General features: G+C 46.4%; 1 protein-coding gene across 1 annotated transcript; it reads right to left on the bottom strand.

The window, feature by feature from the left end:
• Nucleotides 1–2,125: 2,125 nt before the first annotated feature.
• On the bottom strand, nucleotides 2,126–26,329 carry PRDM14 (PR/SET domain 14). The gene is made up of 8 exons (XM_002819167.5): nucleotides 26,225–26,329; nucleotides 24,236–24,959; nucleotides 23,554–23,607; nucleotides 23,305–23,462; nucleotides 20,906–21,176; nucleotides 12,678–12,880; nucleotides 9,317–9,418; nucleotides 2,126–6,334 (listed from the first exon to the last, which is right to left on the bottom strand). The coding sequence occupies exons 2-8, from the start codon at nucleotides 24,933–24,935 to the stop codon at nucleotides 6,107–6,109; spliced, it is 1,716 nt and encodes a 571-aa protein (XP_002819213.3). The 5' UTR covers nucleotides 24,936–24,959; nucleotides 26,225–26,329; the 3' UTR covers nucleotides 2,126–6,106.
• Between the last annotated feature and the right edge of the window lie 853 nt (nucleotides 26,330–27,182).

Here is a 27,182-nt window from a genome sequence, read left to right on the forward strand (position 1 = left end):
GTAGAAAATCATTGTTTTCTGCCTGGGAGCGGTGGCTCACGCCTGTAATCCCAGCACTTTGGGAGGCCGAGGCGGGTTGATCACGAGGTCAGGAGTTCAAGACCAGCCTAGCCAAGCTCAAGAAACCCCATCTCTACTAAAAATACAAAAAATTAGCCGGGTATGGTGGCAGGCGCCTGTAGTCCCAGCTACTCAGGAGGCTGAGGAAGGAGAAACATTTGAACCCGGAGGGTGGAGGTTGCAGTGAGCCAAGATCGTGCCACTGCACTCCAGCCTGGGTGACAGAGTGAAACTCCATCTCAAAAAAAAAAAAAAAGAAAACCATTGTTTTCTATATGAGATTCCCATGCTTTATGAAGAGAGTATCAGTGAGGAAGACATTTATCTCTATTTTATATAATTTTTAACATTATTTTCCTTTCAAAATAATTTTGGTAATTCTATTTTAATATTTGCCAAATAACAAAAAAGTTCTTTTTTTTTTTTTGAGATGGAGTCTTACTTTGTCGCCCAGGATGGAATGCAGTGGCACGATCTCAGCTCACTGCAACCTCTGCCTCCTTGTTCAAGCAATTCTTGTGCCTCAGCCTCCCGAGTAGCTGGGATTACAGGCACATGTCACCACGCCTGGCTAATTTTTGTATTTTTAGTAGAGACTGGGTTTCACCATGTTAGCCAGGCTGGTCTTGAACTCCTGACCTCAAAAGATCTGTCTGCCTCGGCCTCCCAAAGTGCTGGGATTACAGCCGCGAGCCATGGTGCTCAGCCACAACAAAAAAGTTCTATGATATGGGATTCTAGCTCAATGTTTCTATTGAAATAATTCAATGTACAAATCTGTTCCCCTGAACTTTGGGCAGGGTTCATAAATTTAAGAGTTCATTGCAGTTACTCAGTTACTGCCCCTAGAGTCATAAAACTTTTTTTTTTTTTTTGAAACGGAGTTTTGCTTTGTCACCCAGGCTGGAGTGCAGTGGTGTGACCTTGGCTCACTGCAACCTCCGCCTCTTGGGTTGAAGCAATTCTCCTGTCTCAGCCTCCCAAGTAGCTGTGATTACAGGTGCCCACCACCACGCCCAGCTAATTTTTGTATTTTTGGTAGAGATGGGTTTTCACCATGTTGGCCGGACTGGTCTTGAACTCCTGACCTCAGGTGATCCGCCCACCTCCGCCTCCCACAGTCCTGGGATTACAGGCATGAACCACCATGCCCGGCCTCACAAAGCATTCTGAGCGCCCTTAAAAACTATGTCTGAGCAAAATATTCTGCAATCTATAATGTCAAAATCAGATCCACCAATAACAGATGGTCTAGGACAGTATTTGTGATTTTACCTGTATTATACTTGGAATGGCAGCTCCTACCAACACCAGCCTGCCCTGTGCTTTGCCTGGGTACAAATGAGCTGTAACTTTGTGGCCAGTGTGGCCAGAACACTGAGACTTCTGCAGGCCCACTGAGATCCCAAGCATCTATCTACTCTGATAGCTTTGTTCACTGTAACTGCCACCTTCCCCAGATTCAAGAAGGACATCCTGAGGGCTCATTAGGAGCACCATCAATATCAGGGATGCCGCTTTACTTTTAGCCTAGTTATTTTTTCAGGGTTTTAAATGTCCCTCTTTATACATTTTTTTTTTTTACTCTAATGAGTGAAAGGATGATACAATTATCAGATATAGACTCAGGTAGGGAAAAGAAATATAAGCAGAGAAACTACCTCAGGAGATCTCTAAATTCTATCTGTAGCTCCAGAAACAGTTCTGTATTTCCAACAATAAAATAACAAAACTGTGTTCCACTGGTATCCATTATTCCCAGTAAGTACACCATACTGCCTGCAGTCCTCATTCTAATGGTGACTCCTAATTAATAGTTGAAGTGACTGGGAGGATAAATTAAATAAAGCAATGGTTCTTCAATTTTATGGATGTGATGTTAAACCTCAGAAATCAAATGATTTGTCCAACATTATACAATGAGGAAATGGTGGACAAACACAAGTTTGCCTGACTCCAAAATCTACATTCTCTATGCTACACCTTATGCTGCATCTAAAAATGTTCAGCCAGAATAAGTATATTAGCGTAGAATTTTAATTTCATTCTACATTCTACGTGGTGGTTTGTCTTCTACTTTGACTGTCCTAGTCTATTTTTTTTTTTTTTTTTGAGACAGAGTTTCACTCTTGTCGCTCAGGCTGGAGTGCAATGGCGTGATCTCGGGTCACCACAACCTACATCTCCTGGATTCAAGTGATTCTCCTGCCTCAGCCTCCTGAGTAGCTGAGATTACAGGCATGGGCCACCACACCCAGCTAATTTTGTATTTTTAGTAGAGACGGGGTTTCTCTATGTTGGTCAGGCTGGTGGCGAACTCCCAACCTCAGGTGATCTGCTCACCTCGGCCTCCCAAAGTGCTGGGATTACAGACATGAGCCACCACGCCTGGCCGTCTATAGCTTTTATTATTATCTTAAACTGGTTCAAATTAGCTTTATAAATAGATTACATACATTTTATTTAAAAAATTTTTAAATATATTTTTAAAACAGAGTCTTATAGTGTTGCCCAAACTGGTCTCAAACTCCTAGGCTCAAGTGATCCTCCTGCCTCGGCCTCCCAAAGTGCTGGGGTGACAAGCATAAGCCACTGCGCCTGACCGATAATATACATTTAAAAAAATAAACATAAAAGAGCTTCAGGATATTACTATAGAAAGATGTTATGTTATGAATGACTGTATTTCCCAAACTAAAAGTTGAAATATGTAACCCTATCAATATGACCAAAACTTTGAGCAAACAGGTATTAAATGAAATGGTCCCCAAAATCTTCTAGTTAGTATAGGATATATTATCTGTTATACAGTATTATTATTTGATTGTTCAATTACTGGCATGCATTTGAATGACTGTTAGAAAAGAGCAAAAAATAATAATAATAATAATAATAACCCTACCACCCTTTGCTGCTATTCTAGTTCAAAGAATGAAGTTGTTAATTTGAATTATTCAATGAGTGAAAAAACTGGGATCACACCAGTTTCTGATGACTTGTTTTACTATTTGATTTAAAAATAATGTTTAAACCCATAACAGTAAGAAAATGTTTTGAGTAATACATTTTGAACCAGCAGTTAAGGAAAGGCTGCCTAATTACACAATGAGCCCCCATCTCTTAGAAAGACCATTGTTCTGTCTTAATTAACATGAAGTAAAACAGTCCTAAAACAACAGGGCACATTCCCATTAGGTTACATTACTCAGACTTCAGCAACGCAGCAAATAGTTCCCTAGAGTAGAATCTGTCACTGCTTTTCCACCTGCATTATATCTCTCTCTCAAAGGAATGGGCTAGAGCTGGGAGCCTCCCTCTGGAAGGGGCATCTGTTCCATATTGAATTTGCTCCATTTGTGGCCATGGGTGGAGGGTGCAGCAGATCCCCAGGAGGTCAGCAGAAACATGGCTGGGATGGGACAGATCCTCAGCAGCTGTGGCTGCCTTCAAAGCACTTTTATCCTGCTCATTCTGGTCTCAAATCTTCCACATGGGTATTTCAGTCTGTTGTTGCTTAACTTAATATAGGGAAGAATAGGATGGGTAGTCTCCAGAAAAATGCTGTTTTCTTTTTTTTTATTATTTTTTATTTTTTTGAGATGGAGTCTCTCTCTGTCACCCAGGCTGGAGTACAGTGGCACCATCTCGGCTTACCGCAACCTCTGCCTCCTGGGTTTAAGCAATTCTCCTGCCTCAGACTCCCGAGTAGCTGGGATTACAGGCATGCACCATAATGCCCAGTTAATTTTTGTATTTTTAGTAGAGATGGGGTTTTGCCATGTTAGCCAGGCTGGTCTCGAACCCCTAACCTCAGGTGATCCACCTGCTTCAGCCTCCCAAAGTGCTGGGATTACAGGCATGAGCCACTGCACCTGGCCCAGAAAAAATGCTATATTCTTAACAGGATCCATAAACTGGGCATAGAGGCTAGTTAGGAGGCTGGGCTCTGGCGCTGGGCAGACCTGGCTTTGCCTCTTAGAGGCAAATCAGCTTGCCCCACTTCTTTCATCTCTCTCAGTCTCAATTTCCTCATCCGTAAAGTGGTAAACTCAGTGGTATCATCTCACAGGGTTAATGCTCCATAGTTGTTGGCTATTATGATCCACGTATGAGATGAGTCTGATGTCTCCGTGCACGTGAGAGAAACCCATTCCCCGAACACTTGCATCAGCCATAGGATACCATGCAGGGCACATTTTTCTTTTCAGTGGGCCTCTGTGTGTTTGTGTGTGCTCTGCACCCTGTATTAGCAAGAACCAGCTAATTAGAAAAACCCCCCAAAATATCCTGTCTATTTCATACTGTCTATTCATCAATAATGAAATCAGGTTTAAACCTAGAGCAGTATCAGTATTTTTTTTTTAGCCTTTCTTCATTTGGTTATCATATTTCTTCCCCAATTGCTTAACATCACAGATAGTGGGACAAATAACTTCTGTGCCCTTCAGGTAACTTTGGAGCTAAACACATTAACTGGCATTTGTCATGTGGTGGGGGAGGGGTGGGAACAAAGTGTTTAAAATTAATCAAAATAACGATGGAATATTAATTCACGGCCGAGGATAGTTACAATACTAATGAAGCTCTGACTCGAATGGGTTCTTATTTATTTATATTTATTTATTTGAGACAGGGTCTCGATCTGTCACCCAGGCTGTGCACCATCATGGCTCACTGCAGCCTCAACCTCCCAGGCTCAACTGATCCTTCCGCCTCAGTGTCCTAAGTAACTGGGACTACAGGCATGTGCCACAATACCTGGCTAGTTTTTTTTTTTTTTTTTTTTTTTGGAGAGATAGGGTTTCAGCATGTTGCCCAAGCTCGTCTGGAATTCCTGGGCTGAACCAATCTGCCCACTTTAGCCTCCCAAAGTGCTGGGATGACAGCCATGAGCCACTGTGCCCAGCCAAATTTTTACTTTTATTTAATTTATTTATATATATTTTAGAAGTGAGAATCTTGCTGTTTCCAGGCTAGAGTGCACTGACTATTCACAGGTGTGATCATAGAGCACTACAGCCTCAAACTCCTGAGCTCAAGAGATCCTTCTGCCTTGGCCTCCCAAGCAACTGGGACTACAGGTGTGTGCCACCAAGCCTGGCTTTAAATTAATATTTATTTATTTAGTGGGGTTTTTGTTTGTTTTTGTTTCTGCCAAGTGCACAGTATGATAAGTGAATTTTTAGAGGATTTGTTCTAGGCCTGACGCAGTGGCTCACACCTATAATCCCAGCACTTTGGAAGGCCGAGGCGAGAGGATCCAGTTGAGCCCAGGAGTTTGAGACCAGCCTGGGTAACATGTTGAGACCTGCCTCTCTGTCTCTTTATATGTATATATAAGAATCTTTTATATAAAGAAATATAACACGTGATGACCGCATAGTATAATGGGGGCCCAAGGCAAATAGTAGAGAAAAAGCTACCTTTTTCTCGGATCTTTGCAACCTCCGCCTCTGGGTTCAAGCAATTCCCCTCCCAAGTAGCTGGTATTACAGGCATGCGCCACCACATCAGGCTAATTTTTGTATTTTTAGTAGAGACGGGGTTTCACCATGTTGGCCAGGCTGGTCTTGAACTCCTGACCTCAGCTGATCCACCCATCTGGGCCTCCCAAAGTGTTGGGATAACAGGCGTGAGCCACCACACACAGCCAACTGCAGGGACTTCTATAACCCATAAAAGGAAATAGAGAGAATCTGAATCCCTTGTTTTTACATTGTCTCCACACTCTGAGGGCTAGTCGTTTTTTTTTTTTTTTTGAGACAGGATCTGGTTCTGTCACCCAGGCTGAAAAGCAGTGGGGCGATCTCAGCTCACAGAAACCTCCGTCTCCTGTACTCAAACCATCCTCCCACCTCAACCTCCTGAGTAGCTGGGACCACAGGCATGTGCCACCACCCCCGGCTGATTTTTGTATTTTTTTGGTAGAGACAGGGTTTCACCATGTTGCCCAGGCTGGTCTCGAACTCCTGGACTTGAGTGATCCACCCGCCTCCACCTCCCAAAGTGCTGGGATTGCAGGCGTGAGTCATTGTGCCTGGCAGGGCTAGTAGTCTTCATGAAACTTCATGTGGGAGTAGAATGTTTCTTGATCTGAGAAGATTTTCCCACAGATGCTGCATGAGCAGCCATCATCCTCTTTGTGTGAACGCCGGACATGGCTGTCATGGGCAGCATGGGATGCAAAAGATTTACCACAGTACTTGCATTTGAAGGGCTTCTCCCCAGAGTGCTGCCTGATGTGTGTGCGGAGTATGCTGGAGGCAGTGAACCTCTGCAGAGAACAGAAATACAGAACACAAGAAAAAGTCAACTTCCATGAGCTGGACAACCAATTAAACTAAGGGGTTAATTTCACTGTTGCTCATCCTTATGGACGAATCTTGGGTTTTAAGGCCATAGAACACTCCTGGTCATCATCAGTAGCCTTAATCTGAAAGGACTTCATTGAAGTGTCCTTCTGGTTAGTTTTGAGAAGCACTGGATGTTAGAACAGTGGTTCTTCAATGGCTAGATTATCTGGAGGTCCAGTTTTTAAAAAAGCAGATTGCAGGCTAGGCGCAGTGGTTCATGGCTGTAATCTCAGCACTTTGGGAGGCCAAGGCGGGTGGATCACCTGAGGTCAGGAGTTCGAGACCAGCCTGGCCAACATGGTGAAACCCCATCTCTACTAAAAATACAAAAATTAGTCAGGCATGGTATCGTGCACCTTTAATCCCAGCTTCTCGGGAGGCTAAGATGGGAGAATTTCTTGAACCCAGGAGGCAGAGGTTGCAGTAAGCCATTATTGTGCCACTGTACTCCAGCCTGGGTGACAGAGTGAGACTCTGTCTCAAAAAAAAGAAAAAAAAAAAAAAAGCAGACTGCCAGCCTGGGCAACGTAGCAAGACCTCACCTCTACAAAAAGCAGAAAAATTACCTAGGCATGGTGGCATGTACCTGTGGTCCCAGCTATTTGGAAAGCTGAGGTGGGAGGATAATTTGAGCCAGAAGGTCAAGGCTGCAGGGAGTTATGATGGCACCACTGCACTCCAGCCTGGGTAACAGAGCAAGACCCTCTCTTTAAAAAAAAAAAAAAAAAAAAGCAGATTGCCAACCATACCCAAGAGAGTATGACCCAATAAATCTGACATGAGACCCAGGAGCCTGCATTTAAACAAGCAATTCTGATGCATGTGGGTCCTAGGATCATACTTCAAGACAAACCTCATTACAGAAAGAGAAGCTAATATCGACCAGAAGCTAATATCGGCCAGTGTCTTTGCATAAGTCAGTGCCTTACTGGTTTTCCTCTTCTTCTTCTTTTTAATTTAAACTTTTTGAGATGGTTTGTAGGTTTGTTTTATTTGATTGTTTGTTTGTTTGTTTTGAGACAGAATCTTACTCCATCACCCAGGTTGGAATGCAGTGGTGCAATCTTGGCTCACTGCAACCTCCACCTCCCAGGTTCAAGCGATTCTAGTGCCTCAGCCTCCCAAGTAGCTGGAATTACAGGTGCACCACGATGCCCAGCTAATTTTTCTATTTTTAGTAGAAATGGTGTTTCTCCATGTTGGCCAGGCTGGTTTCAAACTCCTAACCTCAGGGTGATCCACCCACCTTGGCCTCCCAAAGTGCTGGGATTACAGGTGTGAGCCACCACGCCCAGCTCAGTGGTGTTTTTCTATGCCCATTATTTTCATTCTATTGACACGCACTTTGGAGTTATTAGTTGCTCTAATCTGGTAGACTCAATGTTTTATCCCTTTTGAGAGGCTTAGAAGTAGCTGTAGGACAGCCTCTACTCCTTTTATGGCTTTACTGTAAAAAGTGTAAATTACTCAGTGACTGAAACATAATCTATACCAGTGCTTTCCAACAGGACTTGCTGCAATAATGGGAATATTCTGTACCCACGCTGTCCATCTTGGGAATCAATGGCCACATGGAGCCATTGAGCGCTTAAAATGTGGCTAATGCAACCTAGGGAACTGAATTTTTCAACTTTGCTTCGTCTCTACTAATTGAAATAGCCACATATGATTAACTGCTAACTGCACATTGGGCAGCACAGAGCTATTTTGGTGTAATATGTCTAAACCGTGGTCAACCTATTGTTTCTATTATAGCAACCTCTAACCACATGATTCATCTCTGTTTTTACAACTCTGTATTCTGTGTAACATAGACTAGATGCCACTTCTGCAATGCTCCTATAGAAACTTACATCAGTAGCATCCTTCACAGATTAAAGTAGTAATAATAGCAGTTAACATTCCAGTAGTACTTTTATGTTGTGCCAGGCACTGTTACAAGAGTTTTATATACTTTACTGATGTTATCCAACAACTTGGTAAAGACTATTCTCCCGAGTTTATCAATGTGGAAACTAACAGGAGTTCATGGGCTTGCTCAGGGTGGCACAGCTAGGTAAGCACCAGAGGTAGGACTTGAAACTTGGCCATGTTTGTGTTCTTAAATCCTATGAAATAGTGATTTTTTTTTTTTTTTTTGAGACAGAGTTTCACTCTGCCACTCAGGCTGGAGTGCAGTGGCACAATCTTGACTCACTGCAACCTCCACCTCTGGGTTCAAGTTATTCTCCTGCCTCAGCCTCCCAAGTAGCTGGGATTACAGGCACGCACCACCATGCCCAGCTAATTTTTGTATTTTTAGTAGAGATGGGGTTTCACCATGTTGGCCAGGATGGTCTCGAACTCCCTATCTGAAGACACCTGCCCACCTCAGCCTCCCAAAGTGCTGGGATTACAGGCTTGAGCCACTGCGCTTCCCCACCCCCTCCTTTTTTTTTTTGAGACAGTGTTTCACTCTGTCACCCAGGCTGGAGTGTGCAGTGGTGCAATCTCAGCTCACTGCAACCTCCACTTCCTGGACTCAAGCAATTCTCCAGCCTCAGCCTCCCAAGTAGCTGGGACTACAGGCATGAGCCACCAATGCATGGAAAATTTGATTATAGGCGTGAGCCACCGCACTCGGCTGGTGCTTTTAAATACTATGTAATAGGTCATCAGGTCCCCATAAATTTGGAATGTATTTTATTACATGTACCCTAAATGCCAGCTTGGCAATAGGAGGTTGGTTATATTTGACCATCTTTAGCAAACTTGAACATATTTAGGGGGTGGAAATGAGGACTGGGCTGATATTTGACTAACATTTACCAAGAACTCATTAAGCCAGGCTTTGTTTCAAGTTCTTATCCATAGACACTCAAGCAGAGCTCAGGACACATCCCTTAGTAAGAGGTTCCATTTACCTTTGTACAATACACACACTGGTATGGTCTGTCTCCAGAGTGGACTCGCATGTGTTTGTTTAGGCTGGAAGACTGAGAGAAACATTTCCCACATGTAGAACACTAAGGTGAAAAAGAAAAATATAGTTGAAATCATACCTTCCTCTAACAAGTCCGTTTCAACCTTGCGTTTACCTGGGATTAGAGAAGAACTCTTTTTCAATGTTTTTTTTTTTTTTTTTTTTTTTTTTGAGACGGGATCTCAATTTGTTACCCAGACTGGACTGCAGTGGCACAATCATGGTTCACTGCAGCCTGGAACTCCCAGGCTCAAGCGATCCTCCCACCTCAGCCTCCTGAGTAACTGGGACTACAGGTGCACGCCACTAAGCCAGCTAACTTAAAAAAAATTTTTTTGTAGAGATGAGGTCTCACTATGTTGCCCAGCCTTGTCTTGAACTCCAACAGATCCTCCTGCCTTGGCCTCCCAAAGTGCTAGGATTATTGCCTTGAGCCACGGCACCTGACCTGAGAGAACTCTTGCTTCAGATGTGGAATGTGGGAACTGAACAGGTTTGTGGTATATGGCAGAGGCCTGAATTTGTCCTGCTCTCTCAACAGGTAGCTGTGTGACTACAGCACATCGGTTAAATCTGGAATCTTAGTTTTCCGATCTTGCTCAGGGGCAAAATACCTGCTCTGCCTTCCTCACAGAGCTATGAGTAAACTACAAGTACTGTGCAATTAACTCAACAATTATCTATGACTTACAGAGTACCTACTTTGTGCTCCACACTGCTAGAAACCAGGAGCTAGAAATCAAGGAGGGGTGACGATGAACACGTAAGTCAACATGGCAATGCACAGTAGCAGATGATCTGAGATGTGTTGAACTTGCATGAAGAGGTTAATATTTTGTTCACACGCTGTGAATAATTAATATTGTTTCTCCAAAGTCTTGACCCTAGCAACTCCTCTTGAAACTGTCTCAGGAATTCCACACCAGGTGAAGTAAAGTACTAGAGAGGTGCAAGCACCGAGAGGTTGCCAGGGATAAAGCAGAAGGCCTTTGGTTTTGACATCACTTTCAAGGAAATTACACTTACTAAAGAGAAAAAACAATTTTTCTCTGAGAAAGGTTTCTGTGCTTTCACATCCTCTTTCCAGGCATGCTTATAGGGCAGAGGAGAGAGCAGCTCTTTGTATTTATTTATTTATTTATCTTTATTCATTTTTGAGGCAAAGCCTCGCTCTGTTGCCCAGGCTGGAGTGCAGTAGCACAATCTCGGCCTACCGCAACCTCTGCCTCCTGGGTTTAAGCAATTCTGGCGTCTCAGCCTCCCGAGTGGCTGGGACCACAGGTGCACACCACATGCCCATCTCTACAAAAAATATAAAAAATTAGCTGAGCATGGTGGCGTGCACTTACAGCCTCAGCTCAGCTACTTGGGAGGCTGAGGTTGGGGGGTTGTTTGAGCGTAGGAGGTGGAGGTTGCAGTGAGCTGAGATCATGCCATTGTACTCCAGCCTCGGCAATAGAGCGAGACCCTGTCTCAAAAAAAAAAAAAAAAAAAAGATTGTTCCTCCACTCTACTGTAAGAGCAGCTCATCTGTTGAAGGGTAAACCATCATCTCACTATCACCAGCTTCCTCATCAGTCCTGTCATCTACTGACCTCCTGGTTGACAGTCCTCCAATTTCTTTTTTTTTTTTTTTTTTTTGAGATGGAGTCTCGCTCTGTCGCCCAGGCTGGAGTGCAGTGGCGCGATCTCGGCTCACTGCAACCTCCGCCTCCCAGGTTCACGCCATTCTCCTGCCTCAGCCTCCCAAGTAGCTGGGACTACAGGTGCCCACCACCACGCCTGGCTAATTTTTTGTATTTTTAGTAGAGATGGGGTTTCACTGTGTTAGCCATGATGGTCTCGATCTCCTGACCTCGTGATCCGCCCATCTTGGCCTCCCAAAGTGCTGGGATTACAGGCGTCAGCCACCGCTCCCAGCCTCCAATTTCAAAGAGAGCAAGCATTCTATACATCTTCTGTAATTTGGTTTTTGCTTGATAAGACAATTTTTTTTTTTTTTTTTTGAGATGGAGTCTCGCTCTTGCCACCCAGGCTGGAGTGCAATGACACAGTCTCGGCTCACTGCAACCTCCGCCTCTGGGGTTGAAGCAATTCTCCTGCCTCAGCCTCTAGAGTAGCTGGGGCTACAGGTGCCTGCCCCCACACCCGGCTAATGCTTTTATATTTTTAATAGAGACGGGGTTTCACCATGTTGGCCAGGCTGGTCTCGAACTCCTGACCTCAGGTGATCTGCCCACCTCGGCCTCCCAAAGTACTGAGATTATAGGCGTGAGCCACCGCGCCCGGCCTGTAAGCCATAATTTATATAATCAATTTTGTATTGATGAACATGCAGTCTCAAACTTTTCACTATCAGAATACTGGATAGTTTTCACTTTTGCCAGTCTAATAAGTGAGAAATACCTTCACCGTCCTGATAATTTCAAATCCTTTTAGAATTACACAAATACATGATAATTGTAAATGTATTCAAATTTTATAGGAGTATATAATATAGTGATTAAACATGACTTTTCCAGAAGCTTTGGAAGGAAGGGAGAAATTAGGACAATTTTATGATGATTTTACTCTCAATTTTCAAAACAGGAAAATGGGCTCAAGGTTGTAGCTGCCTGAGGTAGTTCCGACAAGGCCAACAGTCAAGCAAGAATACATCTGTGCCCAAGCCTCATCCCCCTTTTAATTAAGCCCAAGGGTATATTGTATTTTTTTGCAGCAAGCCTAGCAGAGCATCCAGGTATTTGGAACGGCTCCCTAATGTCATTACTGATTTTCTCTCTTACAAAATCCTCGGCCCACCGTAGAGGCCTTCCACTCTTTGGAAGGACCATGCCTTCGCTTCCTCCTCGCCTATACCTGTCAACACACCTGCACAGATTTGGAACAAGGCACAGTTCCCCAGCAGCACCTGCCAGGCTCTTTCCTGCCTGGAACGGCTCGACTCTTTTTCCCTGCCCAACAAACCTTGCCACCAGTATAAATCAGACACCCCATTTGTCCTTCTATACTGGGCTCAAGGCCACCTCTGTGCATCTTTCATAATCCACGTGTCCAGGTGGCCGTGGACACTCCTCCCTCCATGTTCCTCCCTCTGCTGGTACATGCATCCTAACACATGTGCATCGCTGTGCCTATTCACACCTGCCTGTTCCATAATACTATCCTCTCCTCCTTCAGAGAGGGTGTCTGTCAGGCACCACAGCCCTGCAGCTAGCACCTACAAGGCAACTCCTCATGTTCAGGAGCTTGGGAAGGGAGAGAGAACGTGATGGCGGGTCATGTGTCCTCCTAATACTCACCTTGTGAGGCCGGTGCTTCTCATGAACATGAAGAATGTGGATTCGAAGCCGGTCCCGCTTCTCAAAGGATCGTTTGCAGAGAGAACAGGGAAATTTCCTATCACCCTTGTCCACACAGGGGGTGTACTTGAGGTGCTTATCTCTGTAATATTTGTAGGTAAATACCTTCCCACATCTTTCACATCTGTAGCCTTCTGCAGACTCTGTCAAACACAGCAAACACAATGTCTCTTCAGTTACTTCCCTCCCTAGTTCCTTCAAGAGGATATTTATTTATTTATTTATTTTTAGCCAAGAATTCTTGTGGCTACTTCAAGAGGAATTTTCTTTTTTTTTTTTTGAGACAGAATCTTGCTCTATTGCCCAGTCTGTAGTGCAGTGGCACGATCTTGTCTCACTGCAACCTCTGCCTCCCAGGTTCAAGCGATTCTCCTGCCTCAGCCTCTCAAGTAGCTGGGATTACAGGTGCCCGCCACCACGCCTGGCTAATTTTTGTATTTTTAGTAGAAACAGGGTTTCATCATGTTGGCCAGGCTGGTCTAGAACTCCTGACCTCAGGTGATCCACCCCTCTTGGCCTCCCAAAGTGCTAGGATTACATGCGTGAGCCACTGTGCCTGGCCAAGAGAATTTTCTTTTCTTTTTTTTTTTTTTTGAGATGGAGTCTTGCTGTGTCACCCAGGCTGGAGTGCAGTGGTGCGATCTCGGCTCACTGCAACCTCCACCTCCCGGGTTCAAGTGATTCTCCTGCCTCAGCCTCCGAAGTAGCTGGGACTACAGGCACACACCACCACGCCCAGCAAATTTTTGTATTTTTAGTAGAGGTGGGGTTTCACCATGTTGGCCAGGACAGTCTTGATCTCTTGACCTCATGATCCACCTTCCTCGGCCTCCCAAAGTGCTGGGATCACAGGCGTGAGCCACCATGCCCGGCCGCCAAGAGAATTTTTAAAAACCTTTTTATTACAGAAAAATGTAAACATACCAAAGTGAAAATTATAGTGTAATAAGCCCTCATGTGCCAAACACCAAGCTTTGACCAACTCGTAACTAATTTTGTTTTCATTTATGTCACCGCTCCCCATAGTAGATTATTTTAATACTAATTCATCCTTTGACTCAAAAGTATCTAACCGTAATCTTTAGAAGATGACATATTTTTAAAAAGCATAATTGTGACCAGACAAAGTGGCTCACGCCTATAATCCCAGCACTTTGGGAAGCTGAGGCGGGTGGATCACCTGAGGTCAGGGGTTCAAAACCAGCCTGGCCAACATGGTGAAATCCCATCTCTACTAAAAATACAAAATTAGCCAGGCGTGGTGGTGCATGCCTGTAATCCCAGCTACTTGGGAGGCTGAGGCAGGAGAATCACTTGAACCTGGGAGGTGCAGGTTGCAGTGAGCCAAGATTGCACCACTGCACTCCAGCCTGGGCAACAAGAGCGAAACTCCATCTCAAAAAAAAAAAAAAAAAAAAAAAGCATAAGCATAATTATGCCAGGTGCAGTGGCTCACGCCTATAATCCCAACACTTTGGGAAGTTGAAGTGGACAGATCGCTTGAGCCCAGGAGTTTTGAGACCAGCCTGGGCAACATAGTAAGACCCCATCTCTACAAAAAAATCATAAAAATTATCTGGGCATGACAGCACATGCCTTTAGTCCCGGAGGCTGAGATGGGAGGATCGCCTGAGCCTGGGTAAGTTAGTTGAGGCTGCAATGAGCAGTGACTGAGCCACTGCACTCCAGCCTGGGCAACAGAGCAACAATTTGTCTCAAAAAAAAAAAAAAACAAACAAAACCATAACCATAATGTCATTGTCACATTGTCATACCTAAACAGTTAACTCTTATTCTTTTATAGAAACATATATGTACTTATATACACACATATATATTTGTTTAATTACTTTCTGGTCAGTCCATTCAAATTAGGATTCAAACAAAGTCTACGTGTTGTATATGGTTGCTATGTCTCTTAAATATCTTAACCTATAGGCTCTCTTTCCCTTTTGTTCCTTGATATGTACTGTTGAAGAGACCCACCAGCCCCATTTAAGGGCAGTGCAACCCTGCAGCTCTTGAACACATTCCTGCCTGGCACTTGTTACAAGGTTAGTACACTGAGGCACTGAGGCCGACCTATTTCTCTTTGTGCCTTTAAGATCAGCCTGAGTTACAAGCTCAGAGCAGTCACCAGGACACCCGCAGCTGACTTCTCAGGCTTCACAGTGCTGTTCTGTTCTACACAATTCAAGGTACCTTCTTAGTTTATACTTCATTACTCAAAACTTGTGGCAGATTCCAGAGCTAGAATCTTTATGTACACAGTAAGGGTGAAAGCATCTTGACTTCCCTAATGCACAGAGTTACTGTGATGACTAATTTAATTCTAACACTTACTGACTCTTACCAATGTGAGTGATACTATCACTGAATGGCAGGCAAGACTGAGAGAGGTAAATCTGTTTTTATCAATGGAGGAGGGAGGAGGACAGAAGTTAGAGAGGGTGCAGCTAGACTCTAGCAAAGCAGGTCCCACGTCCAGGGGTGTCTATGTATTGGGGGAAGGCGAGAGAACAGGGGCCACCTACAAAAGCATCCCTGCAGAGGACACTCTGGATTCCAGAGGATAAAGTGGCTTTGACTATGAATGCACCACAGAGATCTCATTGTTTGACCCCAGGGAGGAAGAGCAGCCAAGAGCGAGTCTATGCAAGAGTCTGCAGATAGAAATCTTCTCAGCATCAGGACAGCAGGAAAGCTGTCCATCAGGGGCTTTGTTAGTTGACAACTACATCCCAGGCACGTTTAACAGGTGGCTAAGGAAATAAACTATTCATGAAGTAAATAACCAGGAAGGCAACTGCCCACCCCAAGCTGATCCATCGCCCTGCTCTGTCTATCACTTTCATTGAGGTGCTAATACTCTCAGAATCCCCGTGCTGGGACACTTTTTTGGCACAGAGGTAGAATTTTTATTGTCAGAAATACCTGGTCTTCCTGCTTCTTGGGGTGGGAAGGGAAGAGAGGGTCAGCAATTTTACAAACCTAAGCACTACAGCACACCAAAATTCAGAATAAAGTTTCAATACTGAGTTCGCTTAAGAACAACCGCTTAGGCAGAAATGAAACCTAATTTCATCTTGCTCCCTATCCTTCCTAATTTTATCTTGTTCCCTATCCTCCCTCCCCCTAGCTCTTCACACCTCCACACCCCAAAACACACACACAAATTCCCTCTCTCCCTCACAAGAGGGGAATGCTTGCATATTCAAATAACCCGCCCACATAGAGTCTAGACCCTTCCCTCACCACTCAAGACCTTAAAAAGGAAGGCTCCCACCTACCACCAATCGTCGCCAAAAAGCCTTTGGGGAAAAAAACTCATTTGAGAATGCAATGGAATTTTAATTTTTCTTTCCTTTTTATCACATCCAAACCATTCATATTAACAGATTAACAAATTAACATTCATTTATAATTATTCCCAACAAATTAAGTTGTTTACAAGTTTCCCTCCATTGTCCAAAATATATGTCCTCATAATAATGCTGTAAGCATCAGGTATCACTTGGTTCAGAACTGGAACACAAGTATCTTATCTACATGCTGGGTATCCCCCGCATTTAACCATCATAAGCCCTCATTCTGTTGCTTGCTCTGATTGCCTCTGATATCTGCATACTATTCCAATGTTAATAAGATACAGGTTGAGTATCCTTTTTCTGAAATGCTTGGGACCAGAAGTGTTTTGGATTTCAGGTTTTTTTCAAACTTTGGAATATTTCATATACATAATGAGGTATCTTGGGGATGGAACCAAAGTCTAAATATAAAGTCTATTTATGTTTTGTTTTATACATACTTTATACACATAGCCTGAAGGTAGTTTTTTTTTTTTTGAGACGGAGTCTTGCTCGGTCTGCAACCTCTGCCCCCCAGTTTCAAGTGATTATCCTGCCCCAACCTCCTGAGTAGCTGAGATTACAGGCATCCGCCACCATGCCCAGCTAATTTTTTTGCATTTTTAGTAGAGACGGGGTTTCACCATGTTGGTCATGCTGGTCTCAAACTCCTGACCTCAGGTGATCTGCCTGCCTCGGCCTCCCAAAGCGCTGGGATTACAGGCATGAGCCACCGTGCCTGGCCCACCTGAAGGTAATTTTACACAATATTTTAAATAATTTTGTGCATGAAACAAAGTTTGTGTTAAGTACTGGTGTGTGGAAATTCCCACTTTTGGCAATGTGTCAGTGCTCAGTTTCAGATTTTACAGTATTTTGGATTTAGGATTTCTTGATTGGGGCTGCTGAGCCTGTATCATCATTTACTTAATTATTATACTACTGAACATTTAGGTTGTTTGTGATTTTTCACTCACAAGAGTGGTGCCACAGTTAAAAATCTTCATAAGCATAGCTTTTTCCTTTTGGACTATTTCTCAATAGTAAATTTCCAGAAGAGTATTACTGAGACATCAAAGTTACAAACATTGTAATAATTTGATACATATGGTGAAAAAATTTCTCAAAAATGGCCGGCCATGGTGTCTTATGCCTGTAATCCCAGAATTTAGGGAGGCCAAGGTGGGTGGATCACTTGAGGCCAGGAGTTCAAGACCAGCCTGGCCAACATGGCAAAACCCCATCTCTACTAAAAATACAAAAATTAGCTGGGTGTGGTGGTGCATGCCTGTAATCCCAGCTACTCGGGAGGCTGAGGCAGGAGAAATGCCTGAACCCGGAAGGCAGAGGTTGCAGTGAGCCTAGATTACACTATTGCACTCCAGCCTGGGTGACAGAGTGAGACCCTACCTCAAAAAATAATAATGATTTCTCAAAAGGATAATAACCATGTTGTCAGTTACTAAGCAGGTACTTTTCTCAAATCCATTGTTCACTTTTCTTTCTTTCATTTTTTTTTTTTGAGATGGAGTCTCACTCTGTCACCCAGGCTGGAATGCAGTGGCGCGATCTCAGCTCACTGCAACCTCTGCCTCCTGGGTTCAAGCGATTCTCCTGTCTCAGCCTCCTGAGTAGCTGGGATTACAGGCATGCGCCACCACACCCAGCTAATTTTTTGTATTTTTAGTAGAGACAGGGTTTCACCATGTTGGCCAGGCTGGTCATGAACTCCTGACCTCAGGTGACCAACCCACCTTGGTCTCCCAAAGTGTTGGGGTTACAGGTGTGAGCCACCATGCCCAGCCTGTTGACTTTTATTTCAAAAGGAGTTGGTACATTTCAGGAAGCGACCAACAGGTCTTGGTTTGGTGCTAAGTACCAGACAACTTAGAGCTCCACAGATCATAGAGAATCCCAACCCTTTTTCCCTCCATTCCTATCTTTACCTACATTCCCACACCCAAACCACCCACCAAAACACTTCTGGTCCCAAGCATTTCAGAAAAAGGATACTCAACCTGTATGCAGATATCAGAGGCGATCAGAACAAGCAACAGAATGAAGGCTTATGATGGCTCAGTGGCAGGGGGAACCCAGCATGGAGATAAGATACCTGGGGGAGTAGGAAGATAGTTTACCAAAACAATCCTGACAGCCCCTCATCATTGGGACCATTATTTATCATTAGATAAATAATGACTGCTCATTATTTATCCCCTAATTTCTGGACATTTCCTTGCCTTCTGCTTCACTATTCCCTGAGCCTGATTGCCTTCCCTCTCTCCCTCTGCCTTACACGTGCCTTATTTCATCTCATCCCTAAGCAGCTTTTTCCAGCTTAGTTCTAATGTCTTCCTCTCACTCAGTATGCACTGGGATCCAGAAGCAGGAGATAAAGTGTTTAGGGTTATTTCCTGCCCTGAAGCATCTCAGTCTAGCAGGAAAACAGGCATGCAGATGCAATTCATTTTTTTTTTTTTTTTGAAACGGAATCTCGCTCTGTCTCCCAGGCTGGAGTGCAGTGGCGCAATCTCGGCTCACTGCAAGCTCCGCCTCCCGGGTTCACGCCATTCTCTTGCCTCAGCCTCCTGAGTAGCTGGGACTACAGGCGCCCACCACCACGCCCGGCTAATTTTTTTGTTTTTTTTGTTTTTTTTTGTATTTTTAGTAGAGAAGGGGTTTCACCGTGTTAACCAGGATGGCTATGATCTCCTGACCTCGTGATCCGCCCGCCTCGGCCTCCCAAAGTGCTGGAATTACAGGCGTGAGCCACCGCACCCGGCCTTTTTTTTTTCTTTCTTTCTTTTTTGAGTTGGAGTTTCGCTCTTGTTGCCCAGGCTGGAGTGCAATGGCGCGATCTCAGCTCACTGCAACCTCCGCCTCCCAGGTTCAAGCGATTCTCTTGCCTCAGCCTCCCTCAGTAGCTAGGATTACAGACGCCCACGACCATGCTTGGCTAATTTTGGCATTTTTAATAGAGACGGAGTTTCACCATGTTGGCCAGACGGGTCTCAAACTCTCTACTTCGGGTGATTCACCCGCCTCGGCCTCCTAAAGTGCTGGGATTACAGGCGTGTGCCACCACGCCTGGCCCATTTTTTTTTTAAACCTGTTCCTTACACATTTATTACATCATAATAATTTGCCTTCTCTCTCTGTTTTTTTTTTTTTTTTTTTTTTTTGTAGACGGAGTCTTGCTCTGTTGCCCAGGATGGAGTGCAGTGGTGCTATCTTGGCACACTGCAACCTCTGTCTCCTGGGTTCAAATGATTCTCCTGCCTCAGCCTCCCGAGTAGCTGGAACTACAGGTGCGTGCCACTACGCCTGGCTAATTTTTTGTATTTTTTTTTTTTTTTCTGAAACGGAATCTCGCTCTGTCACCCAGGCTGGAGTGCAGTGGCGCGATCTCTGCTCACTGCAAGCTCCGCCTCCCGGGTTCAGGCCATTCTCCTGCCTCAGCCTCCCGAATAGCTGGGACTACAGGCGCCTGCAACCAGGCCTGGCTAATTCTTTGTATTTTTAGTAGAGACGGGGTTTCACCGTGTTAGCCAGGATGGTCTCGATCTCCTGACCTCGTGATTTGCCCACCTCAGCCTCCCAAGGTGCTGGGATTACAGGCGTGAGCCACCGCGCCCGGCCCAATTTTTTTGTATTTTTAATAGAGACGGGTTTTCACCGCGTTAGCCAGGATGGTCTCGATCTCCTGACTTGGCGATCCGCCCGTCTTGGCATCCTAAAGTGCTGGGATTACAGGCGTGAGCCACTGTGCCCGGCCTGAGAAGAGGTTTTACCATGTTGGCCAGGCTAATCTTGAAGTCCTGACCTCAAGTGATCCGCCCATCTCGGCCTCCAAAAGTGCTGAGATTACAGGGGTGAGCCACCATATCCGGCCTGCCTTCTCTCTTATTTACATCAATTTACATTTATCTTGTCCCACCTACTAGATTACTAGTTCCTAAACTTTAGTGTACATAGAAATCACTTGGAGAGCTTATTTAACATGCAAATTCCAAAGTCTCACCCCTAGAGTGGGCTGGTGGTTCCCTAGCCCCTTGCTACTGGAATGTGGTCCAGGGACCAGGACCAGCAGCACTCCCTCCAGTTGATAAAAATACCAAATCCTGGGCCCCTATCCTGAATGAGAACCGGCATCGTGAAGATCCCTGGGTATTCATTCCCACATTAAAGTTTGGGAGTGAGAGTCCAGTTCAGTATTTCTCAAACTTGACTGAGACCCACAGTAGGCAATGTATTTTATACTTGACACCCAACATACACACATATACCCATGTGAAATAGAAATTTCACAAAACAATCCTTACTCTTAAGGGATTCCCATCAATAATTTGTATTCTACTCTATACTTTTTTTTTTTTAATGTGGGTCTTGACCACTAAATTGATTTCCCACCCCACTAAGACATGCAACTCTGCAACCCACCATTTGAAAAACACTGCTCTAGTGATTTGACTTCAGCTACATTAGCCTGGGCAGAGATGAATCAGAAACTGGCTCACCTATGGTAGAAGTTACATCCATTTAGTACATTTTCTTTTACTCTTGGGGTGGAAGATAGAGAAGAAGAACAAGTCTTTATAAATAAGAGTATATATCTTTATAAATAGGAGTAGCTTCTGCAGCTTTGGGAGATTGAGGATGCTTTCCTTCACCTGGGTAATGCCCCTCTGGTTACAGACACTCTCGGTTAGTCCTCTGCATTAGCCTTTAGGAGGGAGGAGCTGTGCATGGAGGGTTTGTGGAAAAGACCCCAGTCTTTCTACTGGGATGCCCTCATTGGGCAAGGCAAGGGTGTGCACTCACCTTCAGAGGGCCCAGATGGCTGCTTCCCTGGCTCTGTGACCTGAAGGCTCACAGGAATGTCCAGAAATTTCTCATAGCAGTCTCCATACCACACAAGGAGCTCTTGGTTCTGATGGATCTCTTTACAGCTCTCATAAAATATATGCCCTTGACACTGCACAGCAACTAGGTTCTGCTCCTTGGGGAAGCGGGCACAGTTGACGTAGGACATCCAATTCCCCGTACCTCCTTTTCCATCTATAAAGTGGCTCAAATGACCATCTTCAAAGATCTAAATGAAATAAGACATGAAGTTTGTATTGTACTTTTTTTTTGGTCTAATCTACAAAATAAATTTTTTAATACTTGTAACCTAAATATCACACTTGAGTCCACCAAATACACTTCTATCATTCCGATTTCTATGTCATTACAAGTAGCTTATAAATTTACTTATGCCAACATAGATTTGTTAGTTTAAGGACATCTCTCTAGGTAATGTCACATATTGGGTTTTTTTTTTTTCAGAGACAGAGTCTCACTCTGTTGCCCAGGCTGGAGTGCAGTGGCTCAATCACAGCTCATAGTAGCCTTGAATTCCTGGGCTCAAATGATCCTCCCATGTTAGCCGCCTGAGTAGCTGGAACTAAAGGCACGCACCATCACGCCTGGCAAATTTTTTTTAAAAAATTTTTTGTAGAGACAGGGCCTCACTCTTTCCTAGTCTGGCCTCAAACTCCTGGGTTCAAGTGATCCTCCCACCTTGGCCTCATAAAGTGCTAGAATTATAGGTGTAAGCCACTGAGCCTGCCTAATGTGACATATTCTAAAAGATTCTTACTTTTATCACTTTCTTGCTTCCCAAATTCCTATAGTGAGCACGTTAATTTCATAAGCAGAGGTAAGTGAAACAAAAAGGTTTTATTTAATTCCACCACTTAAACACAACTGAATAGTTTTATATTTTACTCCCATTTAGTTTTCACGCATTATTAATGGAGCTATAGATTATTTCTTTCAAGGCCATGCCTGGTGGCTCACGCCTGTAATCCCAGCACTTTGGGAGGCCAAAGCAGGCGGATCATGAGGTCAGGAGTTCGAGACCAGCCTGGCCAACATGGTGAAACCCCTCTCTACTAAAAATACAAAAATTAGCCAGGCATGGTGGTGCATGCCTGTAATCCCGCTACTCGGAAGGCTGAGGCAGGAGAATTGCTTGAACCCAGGGTGGAGGTCACAGTGAGCTGAGATCACGCCACTGCACTCCAGCCTGGGTAACAGACAAAGACTCCGTCTCAAGAAAAAAAAAACAAAAACAAAGAAAAATTATTTCTTTCTCTGCTGCTGGCAATTTCACTGTCTCCAACGTTTTGTTATTATAAACAACCCTAGGATTAACATATTCCACATAGCCTCAATTTCAGATTATTTTCCTGTACTATATTCCTAGAAGTAGAAATTCAGGGTCAAGGGACTTTGAACATTTTAAGGTACCTGATACATTCTGACAAATTTTCTCCTGCAGGTAATAAACTGCAGTCCCACTAGCATATCCCTAATATATCATCACTAGATCTTGAAGAGTATCTAGTTGTTTTTTTTTAAATCCTTGACTAATTTTATAGGTGAATAATATTGAATTTTAAAACTTGTTTTTATTCTCTTTAGCATAGTTTCAGCACTCTATAATACCTAAAGTATTTGGTTTTGTCTATAAATATAATACAATGTATTGATTCTTTAAATGTATATTCCATAGCTAATCATCCAGACTAATGAAGAGATGGGTCGCCCCTCCACACCTGTGGGTGTTTCTCGTTAGGTGGAACGAGAGACTTGGAAAAGAAAAAGACACAGAGACAAAGTATAGAGAAAGAAATAAGGGGACCCAGGGGACCAGCGTTCAGCATGTGGAGGATCCCCCTGGCTTCTGAGTTCCCTTAGTATTTATTGATTATTTGTCGGTGTTTCTCAGAGAGAGGGATGTGTCATGGTCACAAGACAATAGTGGGGAGTGGGTCAGCAGACAAACACGTTTCAGAGAGCACGGGGTTGGGGGTAAGGTCACAGATTAACAGCATCTCGAGGCAGAAGAATTTTTCTCAGTACAGAACAAAATGGAGTCTCTTATGTCTACTTCTTTCTACACAGACATAATAACAATCTGATCTCTCTTGCTTTTCACCACAGACTAAAATGACTTAAGGAACCCACAAAACACAGAATTCATGCAGAGGTGCTATCCTCATGGAGCGAACACTGGCCGTTCCTTCCTTTTACAGGCAACACAAACCACAGATATCTACCCCGGATGTCCTCTCTCTCTGACAAGGACTCTCCCAAAAGGGCAAAGGCCAAGATTTCCCGCGACTAGTCTCCCGCCCCATTTTCAGCAGCAGAACCACCAGAAACAGATTTACCTCCCACATCACAGAATTGTCTCCGTAGGTCTTCACTTCACTAGCGTTGACCACTTTACCTTGAAAGGGCCCAAACCTGACTCCTTTGGCAATAAAACTACTGCAGAACACACCAAAATGTGGGACTTCACCAAACACCGTCTGCATGAGGCATAGACCTAGGGGAAAGCCGAGGCAGGAAAAGAGAATGAGGAGAGTTGACTCTGCATTAGTTCAGGGAAAGAAATCCATGCAAGGAGTCCTGCCTACCTTCTGGAAGTTGAAGGGAGTCTTTATCCAGAGTTTGAGGAAGAGAATCAGATGCTAGCAAAAGGCAAGTTAAAACAATTTTTCATTAAAAATGTATTATAAAGTGTTTTTATAAGGTGTTTCCCTCCTTAACTCCCTAAAGGTAACCATCATCCCAGTTTGATGTTTATTTGTTGTTTCTATCTTTCCCCTGCTCATTTTACATGGTCTGTTCATATACGATTTCACTGTATACTATTCTATATACAATTTCTCATTTGAGACTCAGAACAGCCTCATGGAAGGTTATGTAATTAACCCCATTAGGCAAATACAAGGAATTTGAGGATCAGAGGTAATGCCTGACTAAGGTCAACGTAGCTAGCTGAGGTGGGACTCTTAGGTGTGAACTGCCGAAGGCTGTCGTTGCATGTTAGCATAGAATCTGAACCTACCTGAGAGTTCGCTGCAGGAACCATTTCTCTCTTGGTCCTCAGCTCTCACTAAAACCAATCTTAGTCATGCAGTTAAGCAAGCAGGGCCTCAGGAGTGAGCCTAGACGGCCCTGGCTCTCAGGGAGGTACTTCCCCCTTCCCGCACTCTACAGCCTCAGCTCCACCTGGAAGCTCCTCTTCCCGGACACTCCCGTTCCCGCCTGCATTCCCGTCCAATTCGACTCCCAAATGGTGTGAACTCCCTTTACCAGAGCTGTCTGTGGGGACCAGGAGGCCTGAAATCGCATGGTGTAGGCTGGCTGGGTGCTCCAGGCTGGGAGTGACCCCGTACAGAACGAAGTGCAGGTCCTCCTCCGTGAACTGGAACCGAGCAGGGGACTTCCCTTCTTGGTTGGAGGGTTTGGGACCATTCTCTGACTGCTTGCTGGGTGAGCAAGGTAATAACTGGGAGGTCCTCAGCCCCTCAGGTAACAGAGAAGCATCCGCAGGGGGCGGTGGAATTAAAGTGTCAGGTCCACAACACGGGCCACTCTCGTTGTCGCCACCAATGATTTGGTGGCCCAGATCTTCACTGCTGGCACCCGTGTACTCGTGGCTGCTGCCCAGGAAGGGCGGCACTTCCCTGGGGACGTGGGGAATTGGGTACCACGGTGGCAGCTTGCTGTACCAGGGCAGATCGTAGAGGGGCTCCCTCTGTAGGCCCAGACCCGGGCTCAGCAAGGGAGGCGCCATCCGGAAGGCGAAGGGGGGCATGGCGGGGGCAGCAGATGCTGCGGCCTCCAGCTGCCGGAAAGGTTGGAAGTCTTCCTCCACGGTGGCCAGGCTGTTTCTGTAGTGTCCATAGGCCGGGAAAGGCGTGTAGTACGCGGCCAGATTCTGCGGGCTGCTCTCCGGAGGGTAGCACACCTTGTCCTGAGGCACAGCCTCACTTGGCCGGGGTAGAGCCATCCCGGGACCGCACACTCCGCGGCTCTGCGGAAAAGCGGGCGCCGCTGAGGACACCGCGCGGGAGCTTCCCGGGGTCCGACCCGCGCCCTCGCGCCAGCCTCCTCCACCCGAGCCAGCCCCAGATCCAAGGGAACAGGATAAACGCCCCCAGTCCGATCCCGCCAGCCCTCTCCCACAATTAAGACAAAACGAAAAAACAGCAATAGAAGCAAACACAAAAAAGCCCCAAACGGAAATCTGCCGGGATCCCGCCCGACTCTAAATTCCGGGTTAGTGTTGCCTTCCCCTTCCCTCTCCAAGCACCCCTTCCCCAAGCCCGGCCGCCTTCCCACACCCGCTCTCCGCTTTCGGCCCCCAACCCGGTTCCTGCAAAACCCGTTGAAGTTCCCTTTCCTTCCTCCTTCTTGGTCCTACAAAACTCTTTGGTAGGGTCTGTGGGAGCCGCGGGGCCCTCCCAACCCCGGAGCTGGGCCGGGAGCCGAGGGCAGGCGGTCGGAGGGCAATGGAGCAAGCGACAGCTCCAGGCGCTCCTGGGCCCTCGGCTGCGAGGGAAGAGCCGAGGACCCCGGGTCGCACCTCGCAGATGGAGACGCGCTCCCAGAGCCCCCGGGCAGGTCCAGGGACCCCGCGACCTGCTCCGGCCCAGCGGTCTGACCCCGCGGGTCCTGACGGTCCTGACTGCCCGCAGGGGAGGGGCGCGCCACTTTTGGCTGCCCTAGGATGCGCCGCCTGAACCCCTTTTCCCTCGCGGGCAGCGTCCGCCACATTCCCCGGGTCCCTCGGAAGCTCCAATCATTCTACCAGGACTATTGGGACCTGGGGTCGCCCCTCGGGAGCCGCGTGGACGAGCCCCGGCCAGGTGAGAGCGAAGAGCCTCGGCGACTGCCAGTCCTCCCGCCCCCACGCCGCCGGGAAAGGATGGCGTTTTAATGGACAGGCAGCAAGTTCACCCAGGCTGAAGAATGAAGCCCCTTCAGGGTCGGCGGGTCTGGAGATCAATGAGCCCAATAAGAAAACCAAGCAGGGTCATGACTCAGAAATTAAAGAACACGGGGTCAGGAGAAGAGGTCAGCCACCACACAGGCAGCGGCCCGTCTCCTCCCGATCCTCCAAAGGCGCCCCTCTCCTGGCCTCCTCCCACCTCAGGGATCTCCAACTTGAGATTCAAAGCCCCGGAGAGGGCAGAAAGACCATCCAAAACGAACTGCGCCAGCGAGTGCTGCCGCCCTCCCCAACGGCCCTGGAAGACCACCGCCCGGGGCCCCGGGCGCGCCCTGTCCGGTGCCTACCTCCGACACCACCTCCAAGAGCGCCACCGCGGAGCGGGCGCCTCCTGGACGCTGCGGGGCCACTCGGGCTCGGTAGACTTCGGGCGGGCCCTGAGGGCTGAGCCAGGTTTAAGAGGGCGGGCGGGGCCGCGGGGCATCGACAGGGCGAGGGTAGGGAATTGACCCGGCCCACGCAGATCACCGCGTCGTCTTCTCCCCGCCCACCGCAGCCATTGGCCGTCTCTCGACTCGCCCTCTGTCCCCTGGGGTCGCTCACTTAACTCATCAGTTTTCCAAACCCTCCCCGGGACCCTAGTGGAGAGCACTGGCCGCTGGCCTTCTAGGGCAGGCACTATTGCTGCTCCAGGCGTGCGGAGTCGGGGAGCAAAAAGTCGGACACGTGTGCTACCCAGGGACCCAGATAAGCCCCTCCGCGAGCACACACACCCTGAACCGGAGTCCAGAAGGCCGGACTCGCTTCCCGGGGTCGAGCCCCTTACTCTCCGCTCCCAGTACAGAAGAGCCCAGCCTGCCCGAAGGCAGTGTCTGACCCGCTGGTGCACCTGGTGGGCGTCTGTTCCTGACACCTGGGGACCAGGCGGGCGCGCCTTGAGCGCTGGGAAGCGTTGGGCCAGGCACCCCCCACGCTTCCGAGGTTTCGGGTGGTCGTTTTGCTCGCTCGGGGGCTTTTATTCCTTAAGTGGCTTTAAACGACCGAGGATGGGCCTCCCGCGCCGCCGCAGCTGTCACTTCCTTCGGGAAAGGCTAGCGACCTTGGACGCGCAGGCTCTGAAAACCAAGGTCCAGACCCATACCGAGCGCCCAAAGACCGCATTTGAATTCCCCTCGCCGGCCATTGAGGGAGAGAAAGGAGCGCTTAGTTCCATTCACATTCACAGAAGGAAGCGCCGAGGGTGGGGGAAACGCGGTCTTGCCGGGTGAGCCGGGCCAGGTTCCTCGCCTCCCCCCGGCCGCTGCT

The sequence above is a fragment of the Pongo abelii genome, chromosome 7, assembly GCF_028885655.2.
Source record: "Pongo abelii isolate AG06213 chromosome 7, NHGRI_mPonAbe1-v2.0_pri, whole genome shotgun sequence".
Classification (NCBI taxonomy): domain Eukaryota; kingdom Metazoa; phylum Chordata; class Mammalia; order Primates; family Hominidae; genus Pongo; species Pongo abelii.